The sequence below is a fragment of the Ammospiza caudacuta genome, chromosome 31, assembly GCF_027887145.1.
Source record: "Ammospiza caudacuta isolate bAmmCau1 chromosome 31, bAmmCau1.pri, whole genome shotgun sequence".
NCBI classification, from domain to species: Eukaryota; Metazoa; Chordata; class Aves; order Passeriformes; family Passerellidae; genus Ammospiza; species Ammospiza caudacuta.
The window spans coordinates 2,566,722-2,593,491 of NC_080623.1; the positions used below are offsets into that span (position 1 = coordinate 2,566,722).

The 26,770-nt window shown below is 45.5% G+C and overlaps 1 protein-coding gene across 1 annotated transcript in view; it reads right to left on the reverse strand.

Annotated features, from left to right (window-relative positions):
- Positions 1-26,770, reverse strand: part of R3HDM2 (R3H domain containing 2) — a 93,460-nt gene that overhangs the window by 5,299 nt on the left and 61,391 nt on the right. Inside the window, exons 13-22 of the mRNA XM_058821944.1 lie at positions 25,627-25,790; positions 21,268-21,357; positions 17,251-17,496; positions 15,277-15,391; positions 13,553-13,788; positions 11,767-11,921; positions 8,254-8,354; positions 6,756-6,925; positions 3,872-4,019; positions 73-173 (exon numbers count right to left, since the gene is read on the reverse strand). Coding sequence (XP_058677927.1) covers positions 73-173; positions 3,872-4,019; positions 6,756-6,925; positions 8,254-8,354; positions 11,767-11,921; positions 13,553-13,788; positions 15,277-15,391; positions 17,251-17,496; positions 21,268-21,357; positions 25,627-25,790 — 1,526 coding nt within the window. The remainder of the gene's footprint in view (positions 1-72; positions 174-3,871; positions 4,020-6,755; positions 6,926-8,253; positions 8,355-11,766; positions 11,922-13,552; positions 13,789-15,276; positions 15,392-17,250; positions 17,497-21,267; positions 21,358-25,626; positions 25,791-26,770) is intronic.

Sequence of the window (26,770 nt, forward strand, 5' to 3'; positions counted from 1 at the left end):
TCCCCGTGTCACCTCGGGGGACACGGTGGCCTCAGAGAGGGGCAGGGCAGGGCACAGCTGGCCCGGCTGTACCTGGTGTCCTGTGTAGCTGGGCTGGTTGTGCAGCAGAGGAGGGGGACACAGCGACAGGTTGTACTGCAGAGGTTGGCCCAGCAGCGAGTACCTCCCGTCACCTGCACGAGGAGGAGTTTGTGTGGGGATCCCAGGGAATATCAGAGCATTCCTGACATTGTGATATTTCCCAGATCCCAGGGAATATCAGAGCATTCCTGTCACTGTGATATTTCCCAGATCCCAGGGAATATCACAGCATTCCTGATATTGTGATATCTCCCAGATCCCAGGGAATATCACAGCATTCCTGACATTGTGATATCTCCCAGATCCCAGGGAATATCACAGCATTCCTGACATTGTGATATCTCCTGGATCCCAGGGAATATCACAGCATTCCTGACATTGTGATATCTCCTGGATCCCAGGAATATCACAGCATTCCTGATATTGTGATATTTCCCAGATCCCAGGGAATATCACAGCATTCCTGACATTGTGATATCTCCTGGATCCCAGGGAATATCACAGCATTCCTGACATTGTGATATCTCCTGGATCCCAGGAATATCACAGCATTCCTGTCACTGTGATATTTCCCAGATCCCAGGGAATATCAGAGCATTCCTGACATTGTGATATCTCCTGGATCCCAGGGAATATCACAGCATTCCTGACATTGTGATATTTCCCGGATCCCAGGGAATATCACAGCATTCCTGACATTGTGATATTTCCCAGATCCCAGGGAATATCACAGCATTCCTGACATTGTGATATTTCCCAGATCCCAGGAATATCACAGCATTCCTGTCATTGTGATATCTCCTGGATCCCAGGGAATATCACAGCTTTCCTGTCACTGTGATATTTCCCAGATCCCAGGGAATATCAGAGCATTCCTGTCACTGTGATATTTCCCAGATCCCAGGGAATATCACAGCATTCCTGACATTGTGATATCTCCCAGATCCCAGGGAATATCACAGCATTCCTGACATTGTGATATTTCCCAGATCCCAGGGAATATCACAGCATTCCTGACATTGTGATATTTCCCAGATCCCAGGAATATCACAGCATTCCTGACATTGTGATATCTCCTGGATCCCAGGGAATATCAGAGCATTCCTGTCACTGTGATATTTCCCGGATCCCAGGGAATATCACAGCATTCCTGACATTGTGATATTTCCTGGAAAATCCTCTTTGCCCAGGATTGCTTCTCCTGAGAAGCCTCAGAGCAAAATGTGAATAATAATTATCTGATTTTTTTCTCCTGTGTTTTGCTGCTCTGGAATGTGTTTGGAGATTGGTTACCAATAGGTGAATGTTTGATTGGTTTCATTAGAATTGTTTTTAATTAATGGCCAATCACCATCATGGGGAGCCAGAGTTTGTGTGGGGATCCCAGGAAATATCACAGCATTCCTGACATTGTGATATTTCCCAGATCCCAGGGAATATCACAGCATTCCTGACATTGTGATATTTCCTGGAAAATCCTCTTTGCCCAGGATTGCTTCTCCTGAGAAGCCTCAGAGCAAAATGTGAATAATAATTATCTGATTTTTTTCTCCTGTGTTTTGCTGCTTTGGAATGGGTTCTGGAGATTCTTTACCAACGTGTTTGATTGGTTTCATTAGAATTGTTTTTAATTAATGGCCAATCACCATCATGAGGAGCCAGAGTTTGTGTGGGGATCCCAGGAATATCACAGCATTCCTGACATTGTGATATTTCCTGGAAAATCCTCTTTGTCCAGGATTGCTTCTCCTGGAAAGTTGAGAAGCATCACAGAAAAATGTAAAATTAAAAAAAAAAAAAAAAAGTTAAAAAACTATCTGATTTTTTTCTCCTGTTTTTTGCTGCTTTGGAGCGTGGTCTGGAGATTCTTTACCAACATGTTTGATTGGTTTCATGAGAATTGTTTTTAATTAATCACCAATCACCATCCAGCTGTGTCAGGACTCGGGAAGGAGTCACAGGTTTTTATTATCATTCTTTGTAACCTTCTGTCTGTATCCTGGCTCTATTCTTTGGTATAGTTTAGTATAGCATTCTATAATATAATTTAATGTAATGTGATATAATGTAATATCATATCATATTGTATCACATCATATAATATAATATCTCATATAATACACTCTGATGTACTATACTATCATATACTGTAAAATAATATACTTATACTATAATAACATAATATAACATAATATAACATAATAAAATACCATATAATAATAATATCATACGTTATATAAAATGTAATATACAATAATATAATATACTATAATATATTATACTATAATACACTATAACATAACATAATATAATATAACATAACATAATATCACATCATATGATATGATATTATGTGATATAATGTGGCATAATATAATGTAGTATAATATAATAATATGATCTGATATGATATATAACATATATGTCATATCATATCTCATATAAAATAACATAACATAATATAATGTGACATAATGTGATAAAATGTGATATATCACATAATATCATATAATATAATAATATAATATATGTAATTCATATAATATGTCATATCACATCATAATATATGTAATCATAAATATAATATAATATAATATAATATAATATAATATAATATAGTATTATATTATATTATATTATATTATATTATATTATATTATATTATATTATATTATATTATATTATATTATATTATATTATATTATATTATATTATATTATATGCCTTCTGAGTACATGGACTCACATTCACCTCTCCCCTCACACACCCTCACCCCAAGGCTGTCCCAGGATCTCTGTGCTGTTTCCCCACCCCAAACCCCCATTCAGCAGCACTGGGAGCCAAACCCCGCTGCCCCCTGCCCTGGCTGCTCCCTGGAGGAGGAAGAGGAGGAGGAGGAGGAAGAGGAGGAGGAGGGAGCCTCCCTTACTGACGCTGGCAAGGGTTTATTTACAAACTACCAACGAGATGGGGCTGCTGCTGAAAGCGCCTCGAGCTCTTTTATTCCCAGCATCACTCGCATTCCATGCTTATGACAATGGGAAGATGCCAGCAGCTCACATTCCAGGCAGCAGACAAAGAACTCAACGTTACAACTCGTTTTATAAGGTTTTTTGACCAATCACACACAGCAAAAAGCACATTGACAGTAGTTCTACCCAATCACCATGAGCAACGTGCCTTTGGTTAAAACAATGCTGCTTATTTCCAACACAATACCTGCTTGTGAGCCTTAAAACACAACGCACAGAGCTCCATTATTAAGCTTTAACTTTCCTAATATCTTGCTAGATAAACTTTCTGCAGCTTAGGGAGTTATTCTAGACAAGCATTAATACACAGACTATATATATATTATATATAACATATATATTATATACGTAATATATATTTTATAGCTATATAATATCTAGAATATCCGTATATAAATATATATAATTATATATTTATCTGTATATTATATATATGAAATATATATTCTATAATATATATTTATAATATATAGATATAAATAAATATATATATACTATATATAATGCTATATAGACAATATATATATAATATAAATGTAATATATATTATATCTATACATATAATATATATATATAGAATAATAGAGGATGCCTCCCCTATCATTCTATTTGCCTTTGCTTTCCTACAGTTTAAATACTTTTCCTGCTGACCAATCCCATGGCTGCTGCTTAGCTCTGCTCACAGTTCTGCTGTCTCTGCGTCCTGCCTTTTGCAGCTTTCCCCAAAACCTCTGAATCTGCAGATTCCCAGAGCTTACCTTGTGCAGGGCCCATGGGCCTGGGGGGGAACTGGGTGAGCACGGGCAGGGGGCTCAGCCCCGGGCACACGCTGCCCAGGTTGGTGATGGGCGACGGCGTCGGCGACTGCGTGGGGGACGTGATGGGGCTGCTCAGCTGGGTGCTGGCCTGGGATGGAGGGGACAGGGTCAGACAGCCCAGGGCTGGGGACAGCTCACACACCCACCCTGGGTCACAGCCGACACAAAAAACAACCTCCTTTCTCTCACAATATACCATCCAATCCAATCCAATCCAATCCAATCCAATCCAATCCAATCCAATTCAATCCAATCCAATTCAATCCAATCCAATTCAATTCAATCCAATCCAATTCAATCCAATCCAATTCAATCCAATTCAATCCAATCCAATTCAATCCAATCCAATTCAATTCAATCCAATTCAATTCATCCAATTCAATTCAATCCAATTCAATTCAATTCAATTCAATTCAATTCAATTCAATTCAATTCAATTCAATTCAATTCAATTCAATTCAATTCAATTCAATTCAATTCAATTCAATTCAATCAAATTCAATTCAATTCAATCCAATCCAATTCAATCCAATCCAATTCAATTCAATCCAATCCAATTCAATCCAATCCAATTCAATTCAATCCAATCCAATTCAATTCAATTCAATCCAATCCAATCCAATCCAATCCAATTCAATCCAATCCAATTCAATCCAATTCAATTCAATTCAATTCAATTCAATTCAATTCAATTCAATTCAATTCAATCCAATTCAATTCAATCCAATTCAATTCAATTCAATTCAATTCAATTCAATTCAATTCAATTCAATCCAATTCAATCCAATCCAATTCAATTCAATAATGTTCCAGATTGGCAAGGCAAGATGTGTTCTATTACCATTTTTGGTAATAGAATACCAAAATTGGGCAGTTTTGCAGCTTTCCTTATCTCTTCCACAATCACACCTCCCTCAGGAGGGGACATTTGCTGATAACAGCTACTGAATGTCACTGCATGGCTGATAAGAACTACAGCATCCCATTGGGAGATGTGAGCTCATGGGGAGGAGCCAAGCATTCCTACCTGGATACAATCTGAGATTTCAAACATTCCTACATGCCCACCCTGGGTCACAACTGACACAAAATAAAAGCTCCTTTCTCTCACAATACCATTCACTTCCCTCCAAGGAGATAAATTGAAGCTTATAATAAAAAATCTACATTTCATATACTTTCATTCATCTACATTCACTCACTTTTATTTCTCATTCCCTCTCACACACAAAAAGACAACAAGAAGGTACCTTTTACTTTAAAATCTCAGATGTTATTGGCCATTTCAAGGTGCTCTGGGATCCCACACTCCTGAGTCTCTTGAGTTTGAGTTTTCTACTCCCAGCCTAGCAGCTTCTAAGCCTAGGTGCTCTTGAGCTTGCTACTCTCAGCTCAGCAGGTTTAAGCCTGCGTGCTCTTGAGTTTGCTACTCGGCCTAGCAGCTTCTAAACCTCAGTGCTCTTGAGTTTGCTACTCTCAGCCTTGCATCCTTTAAGCCTGGCTGCTCTTGAGTTTGCTACTCTCAGCTTAGCAGCTCTTGAGTTTGCTACTCAGCCTAGCAGCTTCTAAGCCTGGCTGCTCTTGAGTTTGCTACTTGGCCCAGTGTTGAAGTGAAGGGAGAACGACCATCCTTTAATGCATCAAACTCCGATTTATTGATTGATCAGTCACTTTAAATAACAGTGTTAATTAACTTCATGCATATTCCAAAATCCAGGTTTACGATAGGCTAACAGAGAAAACTCTAACCACTCCTTTTGTTTTACAATACCGACAATTGTTTACACAAACTAAACCAGTGTTCCCACTGTGATATGAAAAGTTCCCAAAACTTCCACATCTGTTCCCAGGGTGCCATCTTTTCCCAGAGAAGGTGTTTTGCTTGTTATGGGAAGACTGTCTGAGAACCTTATTGTTTATAGTGATGCCTGAGAGAGTCTAATTGTTTATAGAAATCAAGCTGAGAACTGCTTTTAGAACTGCTTTGCAACTACCTGTTACTTTTCTCTCAACTGCATGGCTTCATGGCCTTTTTCTTTAAGCCATGCTTGAACTAAACTCCCGACAGCCCAGCAGCTTTTAAGCCTCTGTGTTCTTGAGTTTGCTACTCTCAGCCTAGAACCTTTAAACCTAGGTGCTCTTGAATTTCCTACTCCCAGCCTAGCAGCTTCTAAGCCTAGGTGCCCTTGAGCTTGCTACTCTCAGCTCAGCAGGTTTAAGCCTGCGTGCTCTTGAGTTTGCTACTCGGCCTAGCAGCTTCTAAACCTCAGTGCTCTTCAGTTTGCTACTCTCAGCCTTGCATCCTTTAAGCCTGGCTGCTCTTGAGTTTGCTACTTGGCCCAGCAGCTTTTAACCCTCTGTGTTCTTGAGTTTGCTACTCTCAGCCTAGAACCTTTAAACCTAGGTGCTCTTGAATTTCCTACTCTCAGGCTAGCACCTTCTAAGCCTAGGTGCCCTTGAGCTTGCTACTCTCAGCCTAGGTGCCCTTGAGCTTGCTACTCTCAGCCTAGCAGGTTTAAGCCTGGCTGCTCTTGAGATTGCTAATCTCAGCCTGGCAGCTTCTAAGCTCTTGAGCTTGCTACTCTCAGCCTAGAACCTTTAAGCCTAGGTGCTCTTGAGTTTGCTGCTCTCAGCCTAGAACCTTTAAGCCTAGGTGCTCTTGAGTTTGCTGCTCTCAGCCTAGAACCTTTAAGCCTAGGTGCTCTTGAGTTTGCTACTCTCAGCCTAGCAGCTTTTAAGCCTAGCCTCACCCAGCCCTGCCCCAAAGGCTGCCTCCTCCCAGTCCCTCCCAGTCCCTCCCAGTCCCTCCCAGTGCCCCCAGTACCTGAGCAGTGCTCTCGGGGTTGTAGAGGTCTCCAGGCTTCTGCCCCCTCTGTTCCAGGCTGTAGTACTTACAGTGGCTCCACTGCACCACGGGCGGGTTCTGGGGGGCCTGGGGGCCGTTGGGGACATTCAGCTGCATCACCACCACGCCAGGGCCTGATGGGGACACCCCTGGGGACACACACATGGCTGTGTGGCCCCAGTTCTGCTGCTGTGGGACACAGAGCGCCTCCCTGTCCCTGTCCCTTGTCCCTGTCCCTGCTACTCTCACCCTTCCTTCCCCACAGTCCCACTCTGGGCTCTCTCTCCTCTGCCACTCGTGATTTTTCCAGGTTGGAAAAGCCCCACCAGGACCCTCTGGGGATCCCTCTCCGATAGCAAAGGTTACACCTGGGAGTGATGGTGTTTAATGCAGGAGAAACGGGAGCCAAGCTGAGGGATGGCAGCTCAGCGAGAGCTCTGAGCATCTCCACAAAACTCCAGGCACAGATCCAGGTCCAGATCTAGGTCCAGATCCATCATCCCAGCTCAGATTCTGCACAGAGCTCCATCATCCCAGCTCAGATCCAGGTCCAGATCCATCATCCCAGCTCAGATCCTGCACTAGACTCAGATCTCCATCATCCCAGCTCAGATCCAGGTCCAGATCCATCATCCCAGCTCAGATCCTGCACTAGACTCAGATCTCCATCATCCCAGCTCAGATCCAGGTCCAGATCCATCATCCCAGCTCAGATCCTGCACTAGGCCCAGAGCTCCATCATCCCAGCTCAGATCCTGCAGCTCACCAAGCCCAAATCTCCACCATCCCAGTTTAGATCCAGGCCCAAATTTCCATCATCCCACTTCAGATCCAGGTCCAGATCCATCATCCCAGCTCAGATTCTGCACCAGACCCAGACCTCCATCATCCCAGCTCAGATCCTGCTCCAGTCCACCAGGCCCAGAGCTCCATCATCCCAGCTCAGATCCTGCAGCTCCCCATGCCCAGACCTCCATCATCTCAGCTCAGATCCAGGCCCAGATCCATCATCCCAGCTCAAATCCTGCACCAAACCCAAATTTCCATTATCCCAGCCCAGATCCTGCACCAGGCCCAGATCTCCATCATCCCAGCTCAGATCCAGGCCCAGATCCATCAGCCCAGCTCAGATCCTGCTCCAGGCCCAGATCTCCATCATCCCAGCTCGGCTCCTGTCGCTCACCAAGCCCAAACCTGCATCAGCCCAGCTCAGCACCTGCCCCAGCTCACTCCCAGCAGCTGTGACAGGGAGCAGGACCCCCCCAACCTCCCCATCTGCAGTTTTTCCCCTCTCTCACCACCCCACAGCCCCCCCAGCTCCCTCCACCCTGTGCCCACCCTGGCAGGGAGATGCCAGCACCCCACCCTGACCATTGCCCTGAGCACAGCAGCTTGGCTGTGAAGTGGCACCTCCAGAGCCCAAAGGCTGGTGCCACCTCCGGAGGGGTGCCAGCCTTGCCCAGTGCCCCCCTGGTACCTGAATACTGCTGCTGCATCTGGGGAGGGCTGCAGGGCGCCGGCGACTGCGGCATCTGGTACTGCTCGGAGCCAGGGGGCTGCAGGAACCCCACGGACGGGCTGGGGGGCACAGAGGGGAGGTCAGCACTCAGGAGGGGCTTGGGAACCCTGGAAATCCCTCTGGATACCCTGGAGACCCTGCCCAGGGGGCTCAGAGACCTTGGCACAGAGCACAAGACACCTGGGACTGTGATTTAGCCCTTGGAAAAAATAATTACCAACTTTTAGATGAAGGATTACAAGTCAAGAAAGTTTGAGTAGAATGATAGGGAATTTATCACGGGGTGAAAAATGGATTTTTTGGGGTTTTTAGAATGGGGATTCAAGAGGCAAGATGGAGGAATGTGGGCTTGTCCTGCCTTTCTCCTTCTTCTTGGCCTCCATCTTCTGCTGTGATGGTGACACTTTGGGATTGGTTTAGAATAGAGATAGAGTGTCTAACATAGGTGATAGGTATTGGGAAGTTATTGTAAATATGTTATATTTAGAATAGAAGCTCACTGTCTAACATAGGTGATGGGTATTGGAAAATTATTGTAAATAAAGTACAGGTAGTTTGTAGTATAAAAAACTAACAGCACCCCAAGGGCTGGAAACAATCACCAGCTTTGTGTGAGGAGTTACAGGCCACAAGAGTTTGAGTAAAATAATAGTGAATTAATCACTGGGTGAAAATGTAGAATTTTGGGGGTTTAGAATGGGGGTTCAGGAGGCAAAATGGAGGAATGTGGGCATGTCCAGCCTTTCTTCTTCTTCTTGGCCTCCATCTTCTGCTGTGATGGTGGCATTTTGGGAGTGGTTTAGAGTAGAAGCTCACTGTCTAATATAGGTGATAGGTGTTGGAAAGTAATTGTAAATATGTTATATTTAGAATAGAAGCTCACTGTCTAACACAGGTGATAGGGTTTGGGAAATTTTTGTAAATAAAGTACAGGTAGTTTGTAGTATAAAAAACTAACAGCACCCCAAGGGCTGGAAACAATCACCAGTTTAGTGTGAGGAGTTACAGGCCACAAGAGTTTGAGTAAAATAATAGTGAATTAATCACTGGGTGAAAAATGGATTTTTTAGGGTTTTTAGAATGGGGGTTCAGGGGGCAAAATGGAGGAATGTGGGCATGTCCTGTCCTTCTTCTCCTTCTTCTTCTTGGCCTCCATCTTCTGCTGTGATGGTGGCACTTTTGGGATTGGTTTAGAGTAGAAACTCACTGTCTGACATAGGTGATAGGTATTGGGAAGTAACTGTAAATATTGTACACATAGTTTTTAGTATAAAAAATTAACACCACCCCAAGGGCTGGAAACAATCTCCAGCTGTTTGTGTGTTGTATTTTTACACCAATCCCAGCTTCTCCCAAGGCTGCAGAGCTCAAACCCTGCTGTGCCTGTGGAAGTTTCTCTTTTTCTCATTCCCACACCCAGCTCCCTCTTCTCTGGGATGGGTGGGCACACAGCAGCTTCACCCCCTGGTGCTCAGGAAGGGATCCAGGATGGACAAGCTCAGAGAGGAGCAGAACTTGTGGCACCCACTCACCTCCAGCCACAGGAGAAAACAGAACCACAGAAATCCCAAGATGAAAGAGACCCACAAGGATCCCTGACTCCTGCCCTTGACAGAACACCCCAAACCCCCCAAAACTGTGGGCACAGCTCCCTTTTCACCCCCTGGCAGCTGCCAGAGCTTTACCTGGTGCCACTCTGCTGAGTTGTTTCCTGTGTTATAAACCCCTCACCACCTTATCAATGCAGTTTCCTACATTATAAACCCCTCACCATCTTATCAATGCAGTTTCCTACATTATAAACCCCTCACCATCTTATCAATGAAGTTTCCTACATTTTAAACCCCTCACCACCTTATCAATGCATTTTCCTACATTATAAACCCCTGACCATTTTATCAATACAGTTTCCTACATTTTAAACCCCTCAAAATCTTATCAATGCAGTTTCCTGCATTATAAACCCCTCACCATTTTATCAATACAGTTTCCTACATTATAAACCCTTCACCACCTTATCAAGGCAGTTTCTCACTTACAACTCACTTACAACTCTTACTTACAACTATAGAAACCTAAATTTATGGTTTTTCTCCTCAATCTCTGCGTATTGTATTTTTACATCAATCCCAGCTTTTCCCAAGGCTCCTGCCCTTGACAGAACACCCCAAACCCCCCAAAACTGTGGGCACAGCTCCCTTTTCATCCCCTGGCAGCTGCCAGAGCTTTACCTGGTGCCACTCTGCTGAGTTGTTTCCTGTGTTATAAACCCCTCACCACCTTATCAATGCAGTTTCCTACATTATAAACCCCTCACCATCTTATCAATGAAGTTTCCTACATTTTAAACCCCTCACCACCTTATCAATGCATTTTTCTACATTATAAACCCCTCACCATCTTATCAATGCAGTTTCCTACATTATAAACCCCTGACCATTTTATCAATACAGTTTCCTACATTATAAACCCCTCATCATCTTATCAATGCATTTTTTTACATTATAACCCCCCGACCATTTTATCAATACAGTTTCCTACATTATAAACCCCTCACCACCTTATCAATGAAGTTTCCTACATTTTAAACCCCTCACCACCTTATCAATGCATTTTTCTACATTATAAACCCCTGACCATTTTATCAATGCAGTTTCCTACATTATAAACCCTTCACCACCTTATCAAGGCAGTTTCTCACTTATAACACAACTCTTACTTACAACTATAGAAACCTAAATTTATGGTTTTTCTCCTCAATCTCTGCATATTGTATTTTTACATCAATCCCAGCTTTTCCCAAGGCTCCTGCCCTTGACAGAACACCCCAAACCCCCCAAAACTGTGGGCACAGCTCCCTTTTCACCCCCTGGCAGCTGCCAGAGCTTTACCTGGTGCCACTCTGCTGAGTTGTTTCCTGTGTTATAAACCCCTCACCACCTTATCAATGAAGTTTCCTACATTTTAAACCCCTCACCACCTTATCAATGCATTTTTCTACATTATAAACCCCTCACCATCTTATCAATGCAGTTTCCTACATTATAAACCCCTCATCATCTTATCAATGCATTTTTTTACATTATAACCCCCCGACCATTTTATCAATACAGTTTCCTACATTATAAACCCCTCACCACCTTATCAATGAAGTTTCCTACATTTTAAACCCCTCACCACCTTATCAATGCATTTTTCTACATTATAAACCCCTGACCATTTTATCAATGCAGTTTCCTACATTATAAACCCTTCACCACCTTATCAAGGCAGTTTCTCACTTATAACACAACTCTTACTTACAACTATAGAAACCTAAATTTATGGTTTTTCTCCTCAATCTCTGCGTATTGTATTTTTACATCAATCCCAGCTTTTCCCAAGGCTCCTGCCCTTGACAGAACACCCCAAACCCCCCAAAACTGTGGGCACAGCTCCCTTTTCACCCCCTGGCAGCTGCCAGGGCTTTACCTGGTGCCATTCTGCTGGGCACTGGGGATGACGCTGTAGTAGATGGGCACCCCTCCAGCCTGGAGCCCGCCCTGCACAGACTGGCTGGCTGGCACCAGCACGGGCTGCTGGAAGGGCTGCTGGACCACGTTCTGGGACTCACTGGCCATGGGCACCTGGGCAGGGAGGAGAGCAGCAGGTAAGAGAAACAGAGCAGGGGAAACGGCCCAAAGACACCCAGCAGGGTGAGGAGACTCCAGGTGGGTTCTTCTGACAGCCCACAGCAACCTCGCCCTGGCACAGCCCGTCCCAGAGCTTCTCCCAACTCCAGATGTGCCCCACGGATGCCCTGTGAGCAAATCCCCACTTTTGGGGGATCCTTGGGGCACATCCTGCCCAGCCAGAGCCCCCTGCCCATCCCTGTGAGCAAATCCCCACTTTTGGGGGATCCTTGGGCCTTGGGTTTTTCTGACATCCCAGAGCCCCCTCCCAGACCTCCTGCCCGAGATGTGCCCCACACATCCCCACATGGATGTGCCCTCCTCATCCCTGGGAGCAAATCCCCACCCTTGGGCACATCCTGCCCAGCCAGAGCCCCCTCCTCAGCCCTCCTGCCCCAGATGTGCCCCACACATCCCCACACGGATGTGCCCTCACCATCCCTATGAGGAAACCCCCAATTTTAGGGGATCCTTGGGTACATCCATCCCTTGGGCACATCCTGCCCAGCCAGAGCCCCCTGCCCAGCCCCCCCAGTGCCCACCTGGTACGAGGGCAGGGCTGTGTGCTGGACACACCAGCAGGGTGAGGAGACTCCAGGTGGGTTTTTCTGACATCCCAGAGCCCCCTCCCAGCCCTGCAGCTCCAGATGTGCCCCACAGATCCCCACATGGACGTGGCCTCCTCAGCCCTGGGAGCAAATCCCCTCCTTTGGGGCATCCCTTGGGCACACCCTGCCCAGCCAGGACCCCCTCCCCAGCTCTCCTGCTCCAGATGTGCCCCACAGAACTCCCCATGGATGTGCCCTCCTCATCCCTATGAAGAAACCCCGAACTTTGGGGGATCCCTGGGCACATCCTGCCCAGCCAGAGCTCCCTCCCAGAGATTCTCCCAGATGTGCCCCACAGATGCCCTGTGAGCAAATCCTCAATTTAGGGGGATCCCTTGGGCACATCCTGGCCAACCAGAGCCCCCTCCCCAGCTCTCCTGCCCCAGATGTGCCCCACAGATGCCCACATGGACGTGCCCTCCCCATCCCTATGAGGAAACCCCCAACTTTAGGGGATCCTTGGGCACATTCATCCCTGGGGGCACATCCAGCCCATCTTGAGCCCCCTGCCCAGGCCCCCAGTGCCCACCTGGTACCAAGGCAGGGGTGTGTACTGGACACACCAGCAGGGTGAGGAGACTCCAGGTGGGTTTTTCTGACAGCCCACAGCAACCTCCCCCTGGCACAGCCCTTCCCAGCTCTGCTGCCCCAGATGTGCCCCACAGACGCCCACATGGACATGCCCTCCCCATCCCTATGAGGAACCCCCCCAACTTTAGGGGATCCTTGGCCACATCCTGCCCAGCCAGAGCCCCCTCCCCAGCACCCCAGGCTGTGGAGGAGCAGGTGCCCAGCAGGGTGAGGAGACTCCAGGTGGGTTTTTCTGACATCCCAGAGCCCCCTCCCAGACCTCCTGCCCGAGATGTGCCCCACACATCCCCACATGGATGTGCCCTCCTCATCCCTGGGAGCAAATCCCCACCCTCGGGCACATCCTGCCCAGCCAGAGCCCCCTGCCCAGCCCCCCCCAGTGCCCACCTGGTACGAGGGCAGGGCTGTGTACTGCACCATCAGCCCTTGCATCTGGCTGCCCACGCTGCTCCTCTGGGTGCTGAGCAGCCCGGGGGGCTGTGCCTGCTGCACCCCCAGCACGTTCTGCATCTGCCCCCCCAAATTGTTCCTCTGGCTGCTGAGGAGCCCGGGGGGCTGAGCCTGCTGCACCCCCAGCACGCCTTGGTAGCTCTGCTGCTGGTTGGACATCAGGGGCTGTAAACCTGCCACGACAGGGACGGAACGGAGACACTTCACAGTGCGGCAGGGGAAATGACAACAAACTTGAGGTTTGGGGAATAAATAACCTCAGATTGAAAATCTGGGGAATAAATAACCCCGGATTTGGGGAATAAATAACCTCAGATTGAAAATTTGAGGAATAAATAACCACAGGTTTAGGGAATAAATAACCCCATATTTAGGGAATAAATAACCTCAGGTTTAAAATTTGGGGAATAAATAACCCCAGATTTGGGGAATAAATAACCTCAGATTTAAAATCTAGGGAATAAATAACCCCAGATTTAGGGGAAAAATAACCCCAGATTTAAAATTTAGGGAATAAATAACCCCAGATTTGGGGAATAAATAACTGCAGATTTAAGATTTAGGGAATAAATAACCCCAGATTTAGGAAAAAAATAACCTCAGATTGAAAATTTGGGGAATAAATAACCCCGGATTTGGGGAATAAATAACCTCAGATTTAAAATCCAGGGAATAAATAACCTCAGATTTAAGATTTAGGGAATAAATAACCCCACATTCAAGATTTAGGGAATAAATAACCTCAGATTTAAAATTTAGGGAATAAATAACCTCAGATTTAAGATTTAGGGAAAATATAACCTCAGATTTAAGATTTAGGGAATAAATAACCCCATATTTAGGGAATAAATAACCTCAGATTTAAAATCTAGGGAATAAATAACCCCAGATTTAGGGGAAAAATAACCCCAGATTTAGGGGAAAAAATAACCTCAGATTTAAGATTTAGGGAATAAATAATCCCAAATTCAAGATTTGGGGAATAAATAACTCCAAATTTAAGATTTAGGGAATAAATAACCCCAAATTCAAGATTTGGGGAATAAATAACCCCAAATTTACGTTTTAGGGGGAAAATATCCCCAAATTTAAGATTTAGGGAATAAATAACCCTAGATTTAAAATTTAGGGAAAAAAATAACCCCACATTTACGTTTTAGGGGGAAAATAACCCCAAATTTAAGATTTAGGGAATTAATAGGCCCAAATTAAAGACTTAGGGAAAAAATAACCCCAAATTTAAGATTTAGGGAATTAATAGGCCCAAATTAAAGACTTAGGGAAAAAATAACCCCAGATTTAAGATTTAGGGAATCAAATCCTGCCTTTGCCCCCCACCTCCTGCTGAAGAGAAGGGAGAGCAGGAGCAGATGTAAACACACCCACGGGAAGCTCCTGGCTCTAAATTCGCTCCGTGGGGTTTAAATCCACCTCATCCCCTCCCCGAGCAAGCTCAGAGGAGAGGGAGGGAAGGACACAACCCCTCTGCAGACAGACAGACAGACAGACAGACACCCAACGCAGCCAGCACAGGGGAGATCCCTGGAGCAAACAAACCCAGCAGGAATGGGAAAATTAACCCCTTTAACCCTTTTTTAACCCTTTTTTTACCATTTTTAAACCCTTTTTTAGCCCTTTTTTAACCCTTTTTTAGCCCTTACCTGGCTGCTGGGACTGCTGGGGGCGCTGGGAGCTGTAGGCCACTGGGTGACTGAGGGGTCGGTATTGCTGGCTGGAGTTGGGGAACTGCCCAGGGGGGTAGTAAGAAACCTGAATCTGCAAAAAAAATCCCAGTGGTGAGAGCACGGCAGGGATCAGGAGCAAGAAAACTGATTTTTTTATATATTTTATGGAAAATATGATTTATATATGTTTTATGGGAAATATAATTTATATATATATTTTATGAGAAGTCGTTTTGTTAGGTTTTTTTTTTTTTTCTCTTGAGAAGCTGCGAGGCCTCAGAAATGAAATGTAAATGTAAATAATGTAAATGATGTGTAAATAATGATTTTTCTGGTTGGTTTCTCCTGTGTTTTGCTGCTCTGGAATGTGGTTGGAGATTTTTTTATTTGGACTTCATGACCAGTCATGGTCAGGCTGTGTCAGGACTCAGGAAGGGGTCAAGAGCTTTTCATTATCAATTCTTTGTAGCCTTCTGTCTGTATCCTATCTCTATTCTTTAGTGTATTTTTATAATATAATATAATATAATATAATATAATATAATATAATATAATATAATATAATATAATATAACATAACATAATATAACATAATATAATATAATATAATATAACATAATATAATATGATATATCATATAATATCACATCACATCATATCATATCTCATACCACACCATGCAATGTAATGTAATGTAATATAAAACATAATATCATATAATATCGTATCATATAATATAATATTGTTTTGTATAATGTAATGTAATGTAATATAATGTAATATAATAATAAATTAGCCTTCTAAGAACATGAAGTCAGACTCTCAAACCCCCTCCTCAGCAACCTCAGGCCTGCCAGCTCTGGGGATATCCCCAGACATATATATATGTCAATATGATATGATATAATATGATATGATATGATATAATATAATATCATATCATATCATATCATATCATAAAGTATTATATGAGATGAGGTAAGGTAATGTAATGTAATATAATATAATATAATATAATATAATATAATATAATATAATATCATATCATATCATATCATATCATATCATATTGTATAATAACATATTGTATAATAGAATATACTATTGTATAATATAATATAGTATGATATGAGATAATGTAATGTAATATAATATCATATCATATCATATAATGTAATATAATATAATGTAATATAATATAACACAATATAATAAAATGTAATATAATACAATATAGTAGACCTATATCATATAGTATAATAACATATTGTATAATAGAATATACTATTGTATAATATAATATCACATAGTATGATATGAGATAATGTAATGTAATATAATATCATATCATATAATGTAATATAATATAACACAATATAATACAATGTAGTATAATACAATATAGTAGAATTATATCATATAGTATAATAACATATTGTATAATAAAATATAATATTGTATAATATAATATCATATAGTATGATATGAGATAATGTAATGTAATATAAAATCATATCATATAATGTAATATAACACAACATAATAAAATGTAATATAATACAATATAGTAGACCTATATAATATAGTATAATAACATATTGTATAATAGAATATAATATTGTATAATATAATATCACATAGTATGATATGAGATAATGTAATGTAATATAATATCATATCATATAATGTAATATAATATAACACAATATAATACAATGTAGTATAATACAATATAGTAGAATTATATCATATAGTATAATAACATATTGTATAATAGAATATAATATTGTACAATATAATATCACATAGTATGATATGAGATAACGTAATGTAATGTAACGTGATATAATGTAATATAATGTCATATAATAACAAATCACCCTTCTAAGAGCAGGGAGTCAGACTCAATCCCGCAGGGACCCCTCCCCAGGCCCCCTCCTGCCCCGTTACCTGCTGAGGGGCCTGGATGTAGCCCTGGGGCTGCAGCACCGGCTGGCTGGGGGCCGTGTGCCCCGAGGCAGAGTAGCTGGAGGTGGGGATGGGCTGCCCAGGGGGGGCTGCCATGATGAACCCCGGCTGCTGCGGGTGCTGGGACAGCAGCGACGGCTGGAACATCCCCGACGAGGGGTCCGGAGCTTCTGTGGAGCCCTGGCGGCTCAGGCTGATCTGCCCGAAGGGGCTGCTGAGCTCGTCGGCCTGGAGCGGGGTAAGGACGGGGGAGGTGGGACAAAAGGAGCCAAGAGAAGTGGGACACAGCTCTGCTGGTAATACAGACCCCTTCTCCCAGAGAAGCCCCCCAAAAGCGCCCCAAAAGCGCCCCAAACATGAGGTACAGAGCAGGACAGGGTGACATGCCAGCTGAGATCAGCAGGACATGGGACATGCCAGCTGAGCTTGTTGGTCTGGAGTGGGGCAAGGATGGAGGAGGTGGGACAAAAGGAGCAGCAGGACACAGCTTCTCTTCTCCCAGAGAAGCCCCCCAAAAGCCCCCCAAACACAAACCACAGACCCAGAGCAGGACAGGGGGACAGGGGACATGCCAGCTGAGCTCGTCGGCCTGGAGTGGGGCAAGCAAGGAGGAGATGGGACAAAAGGAGCACTGGGACACAGCTCTGCTGGTAACACAGAGCCCTTCTCCCAGAGAAACCCCCCAGACACGAGCCACAGACCCAGAGCAGGACACGGGACATGCCAGCTGAGCCTGTTGGCCTGGAGTGGGGTAAGGATGGAGGAGGTGGGACAAAAAGACCAGCAGGACACAGCTCTGCTGGTAATTCACACCCTTTCTCGCAGAAAAGCCCCCCAAACATGGACCACAGACCCAGAGCAGACAGGGGGACATGGGACATGCCAGCTGAGCTCGTTGGTCTGGAACGTGGCGAGGATGGAGGAGATGGGACAAAAAGAGCCACGCCCAGCAGGACACAGCTCTGCCGGTAAATGCACACCCCTTCTCCCAGAGAAGCCCCCCAAAAAGCCCCCAGACACAGAGCACGACATGGCACATGCCAGCTGAGCTCGTTGGTCTGGAACGTGGCAAGGATGGAGCAGGTGGGACAAAAAGAGCCACGCCCAGCAGGACACAGCTCTGCCGGTTAATGCACACCCCTCCTCCCAGAGAAGCCCCCACAAAAGCCCCCCAAACACGAACCACAGACCCAGAGCAGGACAGGGGGACATGGCACATGCCAGCTGAGCTCGTCAGCCTGGAAGGGGGCAAGGATGGAGGAGGTGGGACAAAAGGAGCAGCAGGACACAGCTCTGCTGGTAAATACAGACCCCTTGTTCCAGAGAAGCCCCCCAAAAAGCTCCCAAACACGAGCCACAGACCCAGAGCAGGACAGGGGGACAGGGGGACATGCCAGCTGAGCTCGTTGGTCTGGAACGTGGCGAGGATGGAGGAGATGGGACAAAAGGAGCCACGCCCAGCAGGACACAGCTCTGCCGGTTAATGCACACCCCTTCTCCCAGAGAAGCCCCCCAAAAAGCCCCCAAGCACGAGCCACAGACCCAGAGCAGGACAGGGGGACAGGGGGACGTGCCAGCTGAGCTCAGCAGGACAGGGGGACATGGCACATGCCAGCTGAGCTCGTCAGCCTGGAAGGGGGCAAGGATGGAGGAGGTGGGACAAAAGGAGCAGCAGGACACAGCTCTGCTGGTAAATACAGACCCCTTCTCCCAGAGAAGCCCCCCCAAAAGCCCCCCAAGCACGAGCCACAGACCCAGAGCAGGACAGGGGGACGCGCCAGCTGAGCTCAGCAGACACTGGGGACACGAGGGGTGACACCAGTCCAGCTGCCACGTCCCATGGGGGACACCATTCCCAAAAGACCCACACGGAGACCCCACAGGGGCTGGGCTGAGCCCAGGGGGCTGCCACGGCCCCCAGACCCCACAGTGAGCACAAGAACTGCTGGGGAGCTCCGGGCTTGGGATTTGCTCTTCCCAAGCTCTTTGCAAGGCCACCCCTCCAGCAGTGGCAGTCCTGTGGCCTCAGACATCTTCTGGGGAGCTCTGGGAGCTCTGAATTTGCTCTTCCCAGGCTCCTTCCAAGGCCTCTTTTGGGGAGCTCTGGGCTTGATTTTGTTCTTCCCAGGCTCTTTCCAAGGCCACCACTCCAGCAGTGGTGGCCTCAGACATCTTTTTGGGAGCTCTGGGAGCTCTGAATTTTCTCTCCCCAGGCTCTTTCCACCCTTCAATGGTGGTCCCATGGCCTCAGGCATTGCTGGGGAGCTCTGGGAGCTCTGAATTTGCACTTCCCAGGATCTTTCCACTGCTTCAGTGGTGGTTCCATGGCCTCAAGCATCTTCTGGGGAGCTCTGGGCTTGGGATTTGCTCTTTCAATGGCCACAACTCCAGCAGTGATGGTCCCATGGCCTCAGGCATTTTCCAGAAGGATGGTCCCATGGCCTCAGGCATCTTCTGGGGAGCTCTGGGATCTCTGATTTTGCTCTTCCCAGGCTCTTCCCAAGGCCACCACTCCAGCAGTGGTGGCCTCAGGCATCTTTTTGGGATCTCTGAGAGCTCTGAATTTTCTCTCCCCAGTCCCTTTCCAACCAGCAGTGGTGGCTTCAAGCATCTGCAAGGTGGCTCTGGGAGCTCTGGAGCTCTGAATTTGCTCTTCCCAAGCTCTTTCCAAACCCACCACTCCAGCACTGGTGGCCTCAAGTATCTTCTGGGGAGCTCTGGGCTTGGGATTTGCTCTTCCCAAGGCCACCAGTCCAGCAGTGGTGGCCTCAGGCGTCTTTTTGGAGCTCTGGGAGCTCTGATTTTTCTCTTCCCAGGCTCTTTGCAAGGCATCTGCTGGGAGCTCTGGGCTTGGAATTTTTTCTTCCCAAGTCTTTCCAACCAGCAGTGGAGGTCCCATGGTCTCAGACATCTTTTTGGAAGCTCTGGGAGCTCTGAATTTTCTCTCCCCAGGCTCTTTCCACCCTTCAATGGTGGTCCCATGGCCTCAGGCATTGCTGGGGAGCTCTGGGAGCTCTGAATTTGCACTTCCCAGGATCTTTCCAAACCCACCTCTGAAGCAGTGGTGGTTCCATGGCCTCAAGCATCTTCTGGGCAGCTCTGGGCTTGGGATTTGCTCCTTCCAAGGCCACCAACCCAACAGTGGCAGTCCCATGGCCTCAAGCATCTGCTGGGAGCTCTGAATTTTCTCTTCCCAGGCTCTTTCCAACCAGCAGTGATGGCCTCAGGCATTGCTGGGGAGCTCTGGGCTTGGAATTTGCTCTTTCAATGGCCACAACTCCAGCACTGGTGGCCTCAGGCATTGCTGGGGAGCTCTGGGCTTGGAATTTGCTCTTTCCAAGGCCACCAACCCAACAGTGACAGTCCTGTGGCCTCAAGCATCTGCTGGGAGCTCTGGGAGATTTGAATTTTCTCCTCCCAAGCCCTTTCCAACCAGCAGTGGAGGTCCCATGGTCTCAGACATCTTTTTGGAAGCTCTGAGAGCTCTGAATTTTCTCTCCCCAGGCTCTTTCCACCCATCACTGGTGGTCCCATGGCCTCAGGCATTGCTGGAGAGCTCTGAGAGCTCTGAATTTTCTCTCCCCAGGCTCTTTCCACCCATCATTGGTGGTCCCATGGCCTCAGGCATTGCTGGGGAGCTCTGGGAGCTCTGAATTTTCTCTCCCCAGGCTCTTTCCACCCATCACTGGTGGTGCCATGGTCTCAGACATCTTTTTGGGAGCTCTGAGAGCTCTGAATTTTCTCTTCCCAGGCTCTTTCCACCCATCACTGGTGGTGCCATGGTCTCAGACATCTTTTTGGGAGCTCTGGGAGCTCTGAATTTTCTCTCCCCAGGCTCTTTCCACCCATCACTGGTGGTGCCATGGCCTCAGGGATGCCAGAGCTGGCTGGGGTTGGGTTGGGTGTGTTTGGGACACAGCTGACCAGCACAAGCTCACACACCACAAACACAGCACAGAGCACAAGAGACACAGAGCAGAGAGGAACTGGGGTCTGTACCAGGCTGTACTGCTGGGGTGGAGACACTGGCAGGAGGACTTGGGGGCAGGAGCTTGGAGAGTACGGAACGGGCTGCAGCGCCGGCACCGGCTACGCCAGCAGAGAGGGACGGGAGGGAAAGGAGGGAGGAAAATGAGGGAAAAGGGGAAGGAAAAGGGACGGAAAGGGAGGAGGAAAATGGAGGAAAAGGGAGGAAGGAAAGAAAGGGAGAAGGAAAAGGAAGGAGAATTAAGGAAAAGGGAGGAGGAAAAAGGAGAAGGAAAAGGGAGGAAAAGAAGGAGGGAAAATGAGGAAGGAAAAGGGAGGAAAGGTAGGGAGGAAAATGATGGAAAAGGAGGGTGGAAAAGGGAGGAAAAGGAAGAAGGAAAGGGGAGGAGGAAAATGAAGGGAAAGGGAGGAAAAGGAAGGAGGAAAAGGTAGGAGGAAAATGAGGGAAATGAGGGGAGGGAAAGGAGAAAGGAAAAGGGAAGAATGGGGAGGAGGAGAAGGAAGGAAAAAAGAGGAAAATGAGGGAAAAGGGGGAAGGAAAAGGGAGGAAAGAGGGGGAGGAAAAGGAAGGAAAAGGGAGGAAAAGGGGGAAGAAAATTAGGGGAAAAGAGGAAGGAAAATGGAGGAAAAGGAAGGAAAAGGACAGAGGAAAAGGGACGAAAAGAAGGAGGGAAAAGGAAGGAAAAGGGAGGAAAAGTAGGGAGGAAAAGTAGGGAGGAAAAGGGAGAAAAAAGGAAGGGAAATGGAGGAAAAGGAGAAAGGAAACAGGAGGAATGGGGAGGAGGAAAAGGAAGGAAAAGGAAGAAGGAAATGGGAGGAAAAGGAAGGAAAAGGACAGAGGAAAAAGGAGGAAAAGGGAGGAGGAAAATGGAGGAAAAGGGAGGAAGGAAAGAAAGGGAGAAGGAAAAGGAAGGAGAATTAAGGAAAAGGGAGGAGGAAAAAGGAGGAGGAAAAGGGAGGAAAAATAGGGAGGAAGAGGGAGGAAAAGGGAAGGAGGAAGGAAAGGAAGGAAAAGGGAGGAAAATGAGGGTGGAAAAGGGAGGAAAAGGACGAAGGAAAGGGGAGGAGGAAAATGAAGGAAAAGGAGGGAAAAGGGAGGAGGAAAATGGAGGAAAAGGGAGGAAGGAAAGGGAGAAGGAAAATTAAGGAAAAGGGAGGAGGAAAATGAGGGAGAATGAAGGAAAAGGAGGGAGGAAAAAGGAGGAGGAAAAGGGAGGAAAAGAAGGAAGGAAAAGGGAGGAAAAAGAGGGTGGAAAAGGGAGGAAAAGGATGAAGGAAAGGGGAGGAGGAAAAGGAAGGAAAAGGGAGGAAAATGAGGGAAAAGGGGGAAGGAAAATGAAAGGAAAGGAGGAAGGAAAAGGGAGGAAGGAGAGGGATGAGAAGGAGAGAGGAAAGGGAGGAAAAGGGAGGAAGGAAAGGGAGAAGGAAAAGGGGGAAGAAAATGATGGAAAAGGGAGGAGGAAAATGAAGGAGAATGAAGGAAAAGGAGGAAGGAAAAAGAAGGAGGAAAAAGGAAGGGAAAGGGAGGAAAAGTAGGGAGGAAGAGGGAGGAAAAGGGAGAGAGGAAGGAAGGAAAATTATGGAAAAGGAGGGTGGAAAAGGGAGGAAAAGGAAGAAGGAAAGGGGAGGAGGAAAATGAAGGAAAAGGGAGGAAGAGGGGGGGAAAAGGGAGAGAGGAAAAGGTAGGAGGAAAATGAGGGAAAAGAGGGGAGGAAAAGGAAAGGAAAGGAGGAAGGAAAAGGGAGGAAAAGGAAGGAAGGAAAAAGAAAAATGGGGAAAAGGGGGAAGGGAGGAAAAGGAGGAAGGAAAGGGAGGGAAGAAAATCAGGGGGAAAGGGGAAGGAGAAGGAAGGAAGGAAGGAAGGAAGGAAGGAAGGAAGGAAGGAAGGAAGGAAGGAAGGAAGGAAGGAAGGAAGGAAGGAAGGAAGGAAGGAAGGAAGGAAGGAAGGAAGGAAGGAAGGAAGGAAGGAAGGAAGGAAGGAAGGAAGGAAGGAAGGAAGGAAGGAAGGAAGGAAGGAAGGAAGGAAGGAAGGAAGGAAGGAAGGAAGGAAGGAAGGAAGGAAGGAAGGAAGGAAGGAAGGAAGGAAGGAAGGAAGGAAGGAAGGAAGGAAGGAAGGAAGGAAGGAAGGAAGGAAGGAAGGAAGGAAGGAAGGAAGGAAGGAAGGAAGGAAGGAAGGAAGGAAGGAAGGAAGGAAGGAAGGAAGGAAGGAAGGAAGGAAGGAAGGAAGGAAGGAAGGAAGGAAGGAAGGAAGGAAGGAAGGAAGGAAGGAAGGAAGGAAGGAAGGAAGGAAGGAAGGAGAGAAAGAAGGAACAACAAGGTTAGTCAAGTCAATTGAGCCAACTGCAAACCCAGAGGGGCTTTGCAGGGAGTTGGGGAGCACAGGAACCATTCCAGGCCAGCATCCATCCATCCATCCATCCCATCAGGCACAGCCCAGCCATCTCAGGGGTCTCTGCTGTTCCCCACGGTGCTCCTTGGCCACCCCTGCACACTCACCTTCCACAGGGAGCTCTGCTTTGTCACCTGGAGCCCTTCATGGCACTAAAACCCTTCAGTGGAACCCCCACCCTGTGCTTTGGGCACCAATGGTCACTGCTGGATGGGGGGAATTGATTGGTGACACAGAAGGGACAGGGACTTGGGCATGGTGCATTTCCAGACCCTTCAAAATAGTCAAACAGCTTCAAATCAGTTTTACTAAGACCTAAACCCTTGCATGAGACAGTAAAACCCCTAAAATCCCCACCCCATGTTTTGGGCACCAACGGTCAGTGCTGGATGGGGGGGAAGTTGATCCTTTAATGTGACCTCTGGTGACATAGAAGAGACAGGGACATGGGCATGGTGCATTTCCAGACCCTTCAAAACACTCAAACAGCCTAAAATCAGTTTTTCTAAGACCTAAACCCTTGGATGAGACAGTAAAACCCCACCCTGAGCTTTGGGCACCAATGGTCAGCACTGAATGGGGGCATTGATCCTTTGATTTCACCTTTGGATGGACATGGGCATGGTGCATTTCCACACCCTTCAAAATAGTCAAACAGCCTAAAATCAGTTTTTCCAGGCTCTAAACCCTTGGATGGGACAGTAAAACCCCTAAAATCTCCACCCTGAGCTTTGGGCACCAATGGTCAGCACTGAATGGGGGCATTGATCCTTTGATTTCACCTTTGGATGGACATGGGCATGGTGCATTTCCACACCCTTCAAAACACTCAAACAGCCTAAAATCAGTTTTTCCAGGCTCTAAACCCTTGGATGGGACAGTAAAACCCCTAAAATCTCCACCCTGAGCTTTGGGCACCAATGGTCAGCACTGAATGGGGGCATTGATCCTTTGATTTCACCTTTGGATGGACATGGGCATGGTGCATTTCCACACCCTTCAAAACACTCAAACAGCCTAAAATCAGTTTTTCCAGGCTCTAAACCCTTGGATGGGACAGTAAAACCCCTAAAATCTCCACCCTGAGCTTTGGGCACCAATGGTCAGTGCTGGATGGATGGGGTTTGATGCTTTGATTTAACCTTTGGATGGACATGGGCATGGTGCATTTCCAGACCCTTCAAAACACTCAAACAAGCTAAAATCAGTTTTTCCAGGCCCTAAACCCTTGGATGAGACAGCAGAAGATACAAACTGAAATCTAAATCTCTCCTGCTTGAATTAAAGGCATTTCCTGAGAATTTCTGGATGACGTTAAGCAAAGCAATAAAGGAAGAAATAGAAAAGAAGCAGATATATTCTAGTAAAGTTATGAAAGACAAGGGATTCCTCTGGCTCTGCTTCCCCCAAGAAGCAGATTTCTAGGAGCCAAAGAAATTGATTTACAAGATGGGAGGAGGGGGCAGAAATGAGGCAGAAGATTTAATTTGTTTGAAAAGAATGTTTGCATCATGTATGAGATTTATGAATATGCAACAGGCTGTTGCTTTAAAGGGTTAATCCTTTGTTAGTGCCCAGGAATCATCTGGACTTGTGTAATTCTTTCCTTTTATTGTCTTAACTCTGATTGTCAAAATTCTTATTACTATTTTATAACTATTTTATTACTGTTAAACTTCTAAAATTTCAACACAAGCGACTGGGGTTTTTTGCACATAGCAACGCTCCATGCCAGCAAAAAAAAGCTGAATTACTTTCATTTTCTCTACTTTTTAAATTATTTTTTCAGGTTTTTTTGGCTGAAAATAATTCAAAAATCAGGCAAACTTTGAGTCATGACCTAAATCTCCCCTGCTTGAATTAAAGGCGTTTCCTGAGAATTTCTGGATCACGTTAGGCAAACCAATAAAGGAAGAAATATGAAATAAGCAGGTGTATTGTAGTAAAGTTATGAAACGCATTTTGTGCCCTGTGGGACTCACCTGGGACATGATGGGGCTGCTGATGGGCGGCTGCTGCTGCTGCTGCTGCTGCTGCTGGGATGGGGGGAGCCCGGGGGGCTGCGGGGCCGAGCAGGGCAGGAGGGCACGGCCGGCCTGGGAGGAGGGCGAGGGGCTGCAGCCCTCGGGGGCACCCAGCACCAAACCTGCAACACAGAGAGCACGGGGGGATGGAGGCGGCAGGAAATGCACCCACAGGATGCATCTGACTCTGCTCTGGTTCAGAATGCTGAACGACTGCTTCATTAAACTGTATTATGTTGGACCAGTATGATAGAAAGGCTTCAGAGCCACCCAGCACCAAACCTGGAACAGAGAGCTCGGGGGGATGGAGCCAGCAGGAAATGCACCTATAGTATTCATTTGACTCCATTAATTCAGAATGCTGAGCAATTGCTATATTATATTCTATTACATTACATTACATTACATTACATTACATTACATTATATTATATTATATTATATTATATTATATTATATTATATTATATTATATTATATTATATTATATTATATTATAATGGCTTCAGGGGCACCCAGCACCAAACCTGGAAAAGAGAGCACGGGGGCATGGAGCCGGCAGGAAATGCACCTATAGTATTCATTTGACTCCATTAATTCAGAATGCTGAACAATTGCTATATTATATTATATTATATTATATTATATTATCTTATATTATATTATATTACATTACATTATATTACATTACATTACATTATATCATATTATATTATACTATATTATATTACATTATATTATATTACATTACATTACATTACATTACATTATATTATATTATATTATATTATATTATATTATATTATATTATATTATATTATATTATCATGGCTTCAGGGGCACCCAGCACCAAACCTGGAACAGAGAGCACGGGGGGATGGAGCCGGCAGGAAATGCACCTATAGTATTCATTTGACTCCATTAATTCAGAATGCTGAACAATTGCTATATTATATTATATTATATTATATTATATTATATTATATTATATTATATTATATTATATTATATATATATTATATATATTATATACATTACATTATATTACATTATATTACATTACAATATAATATAATATAATATAATATAATATAATATAATATA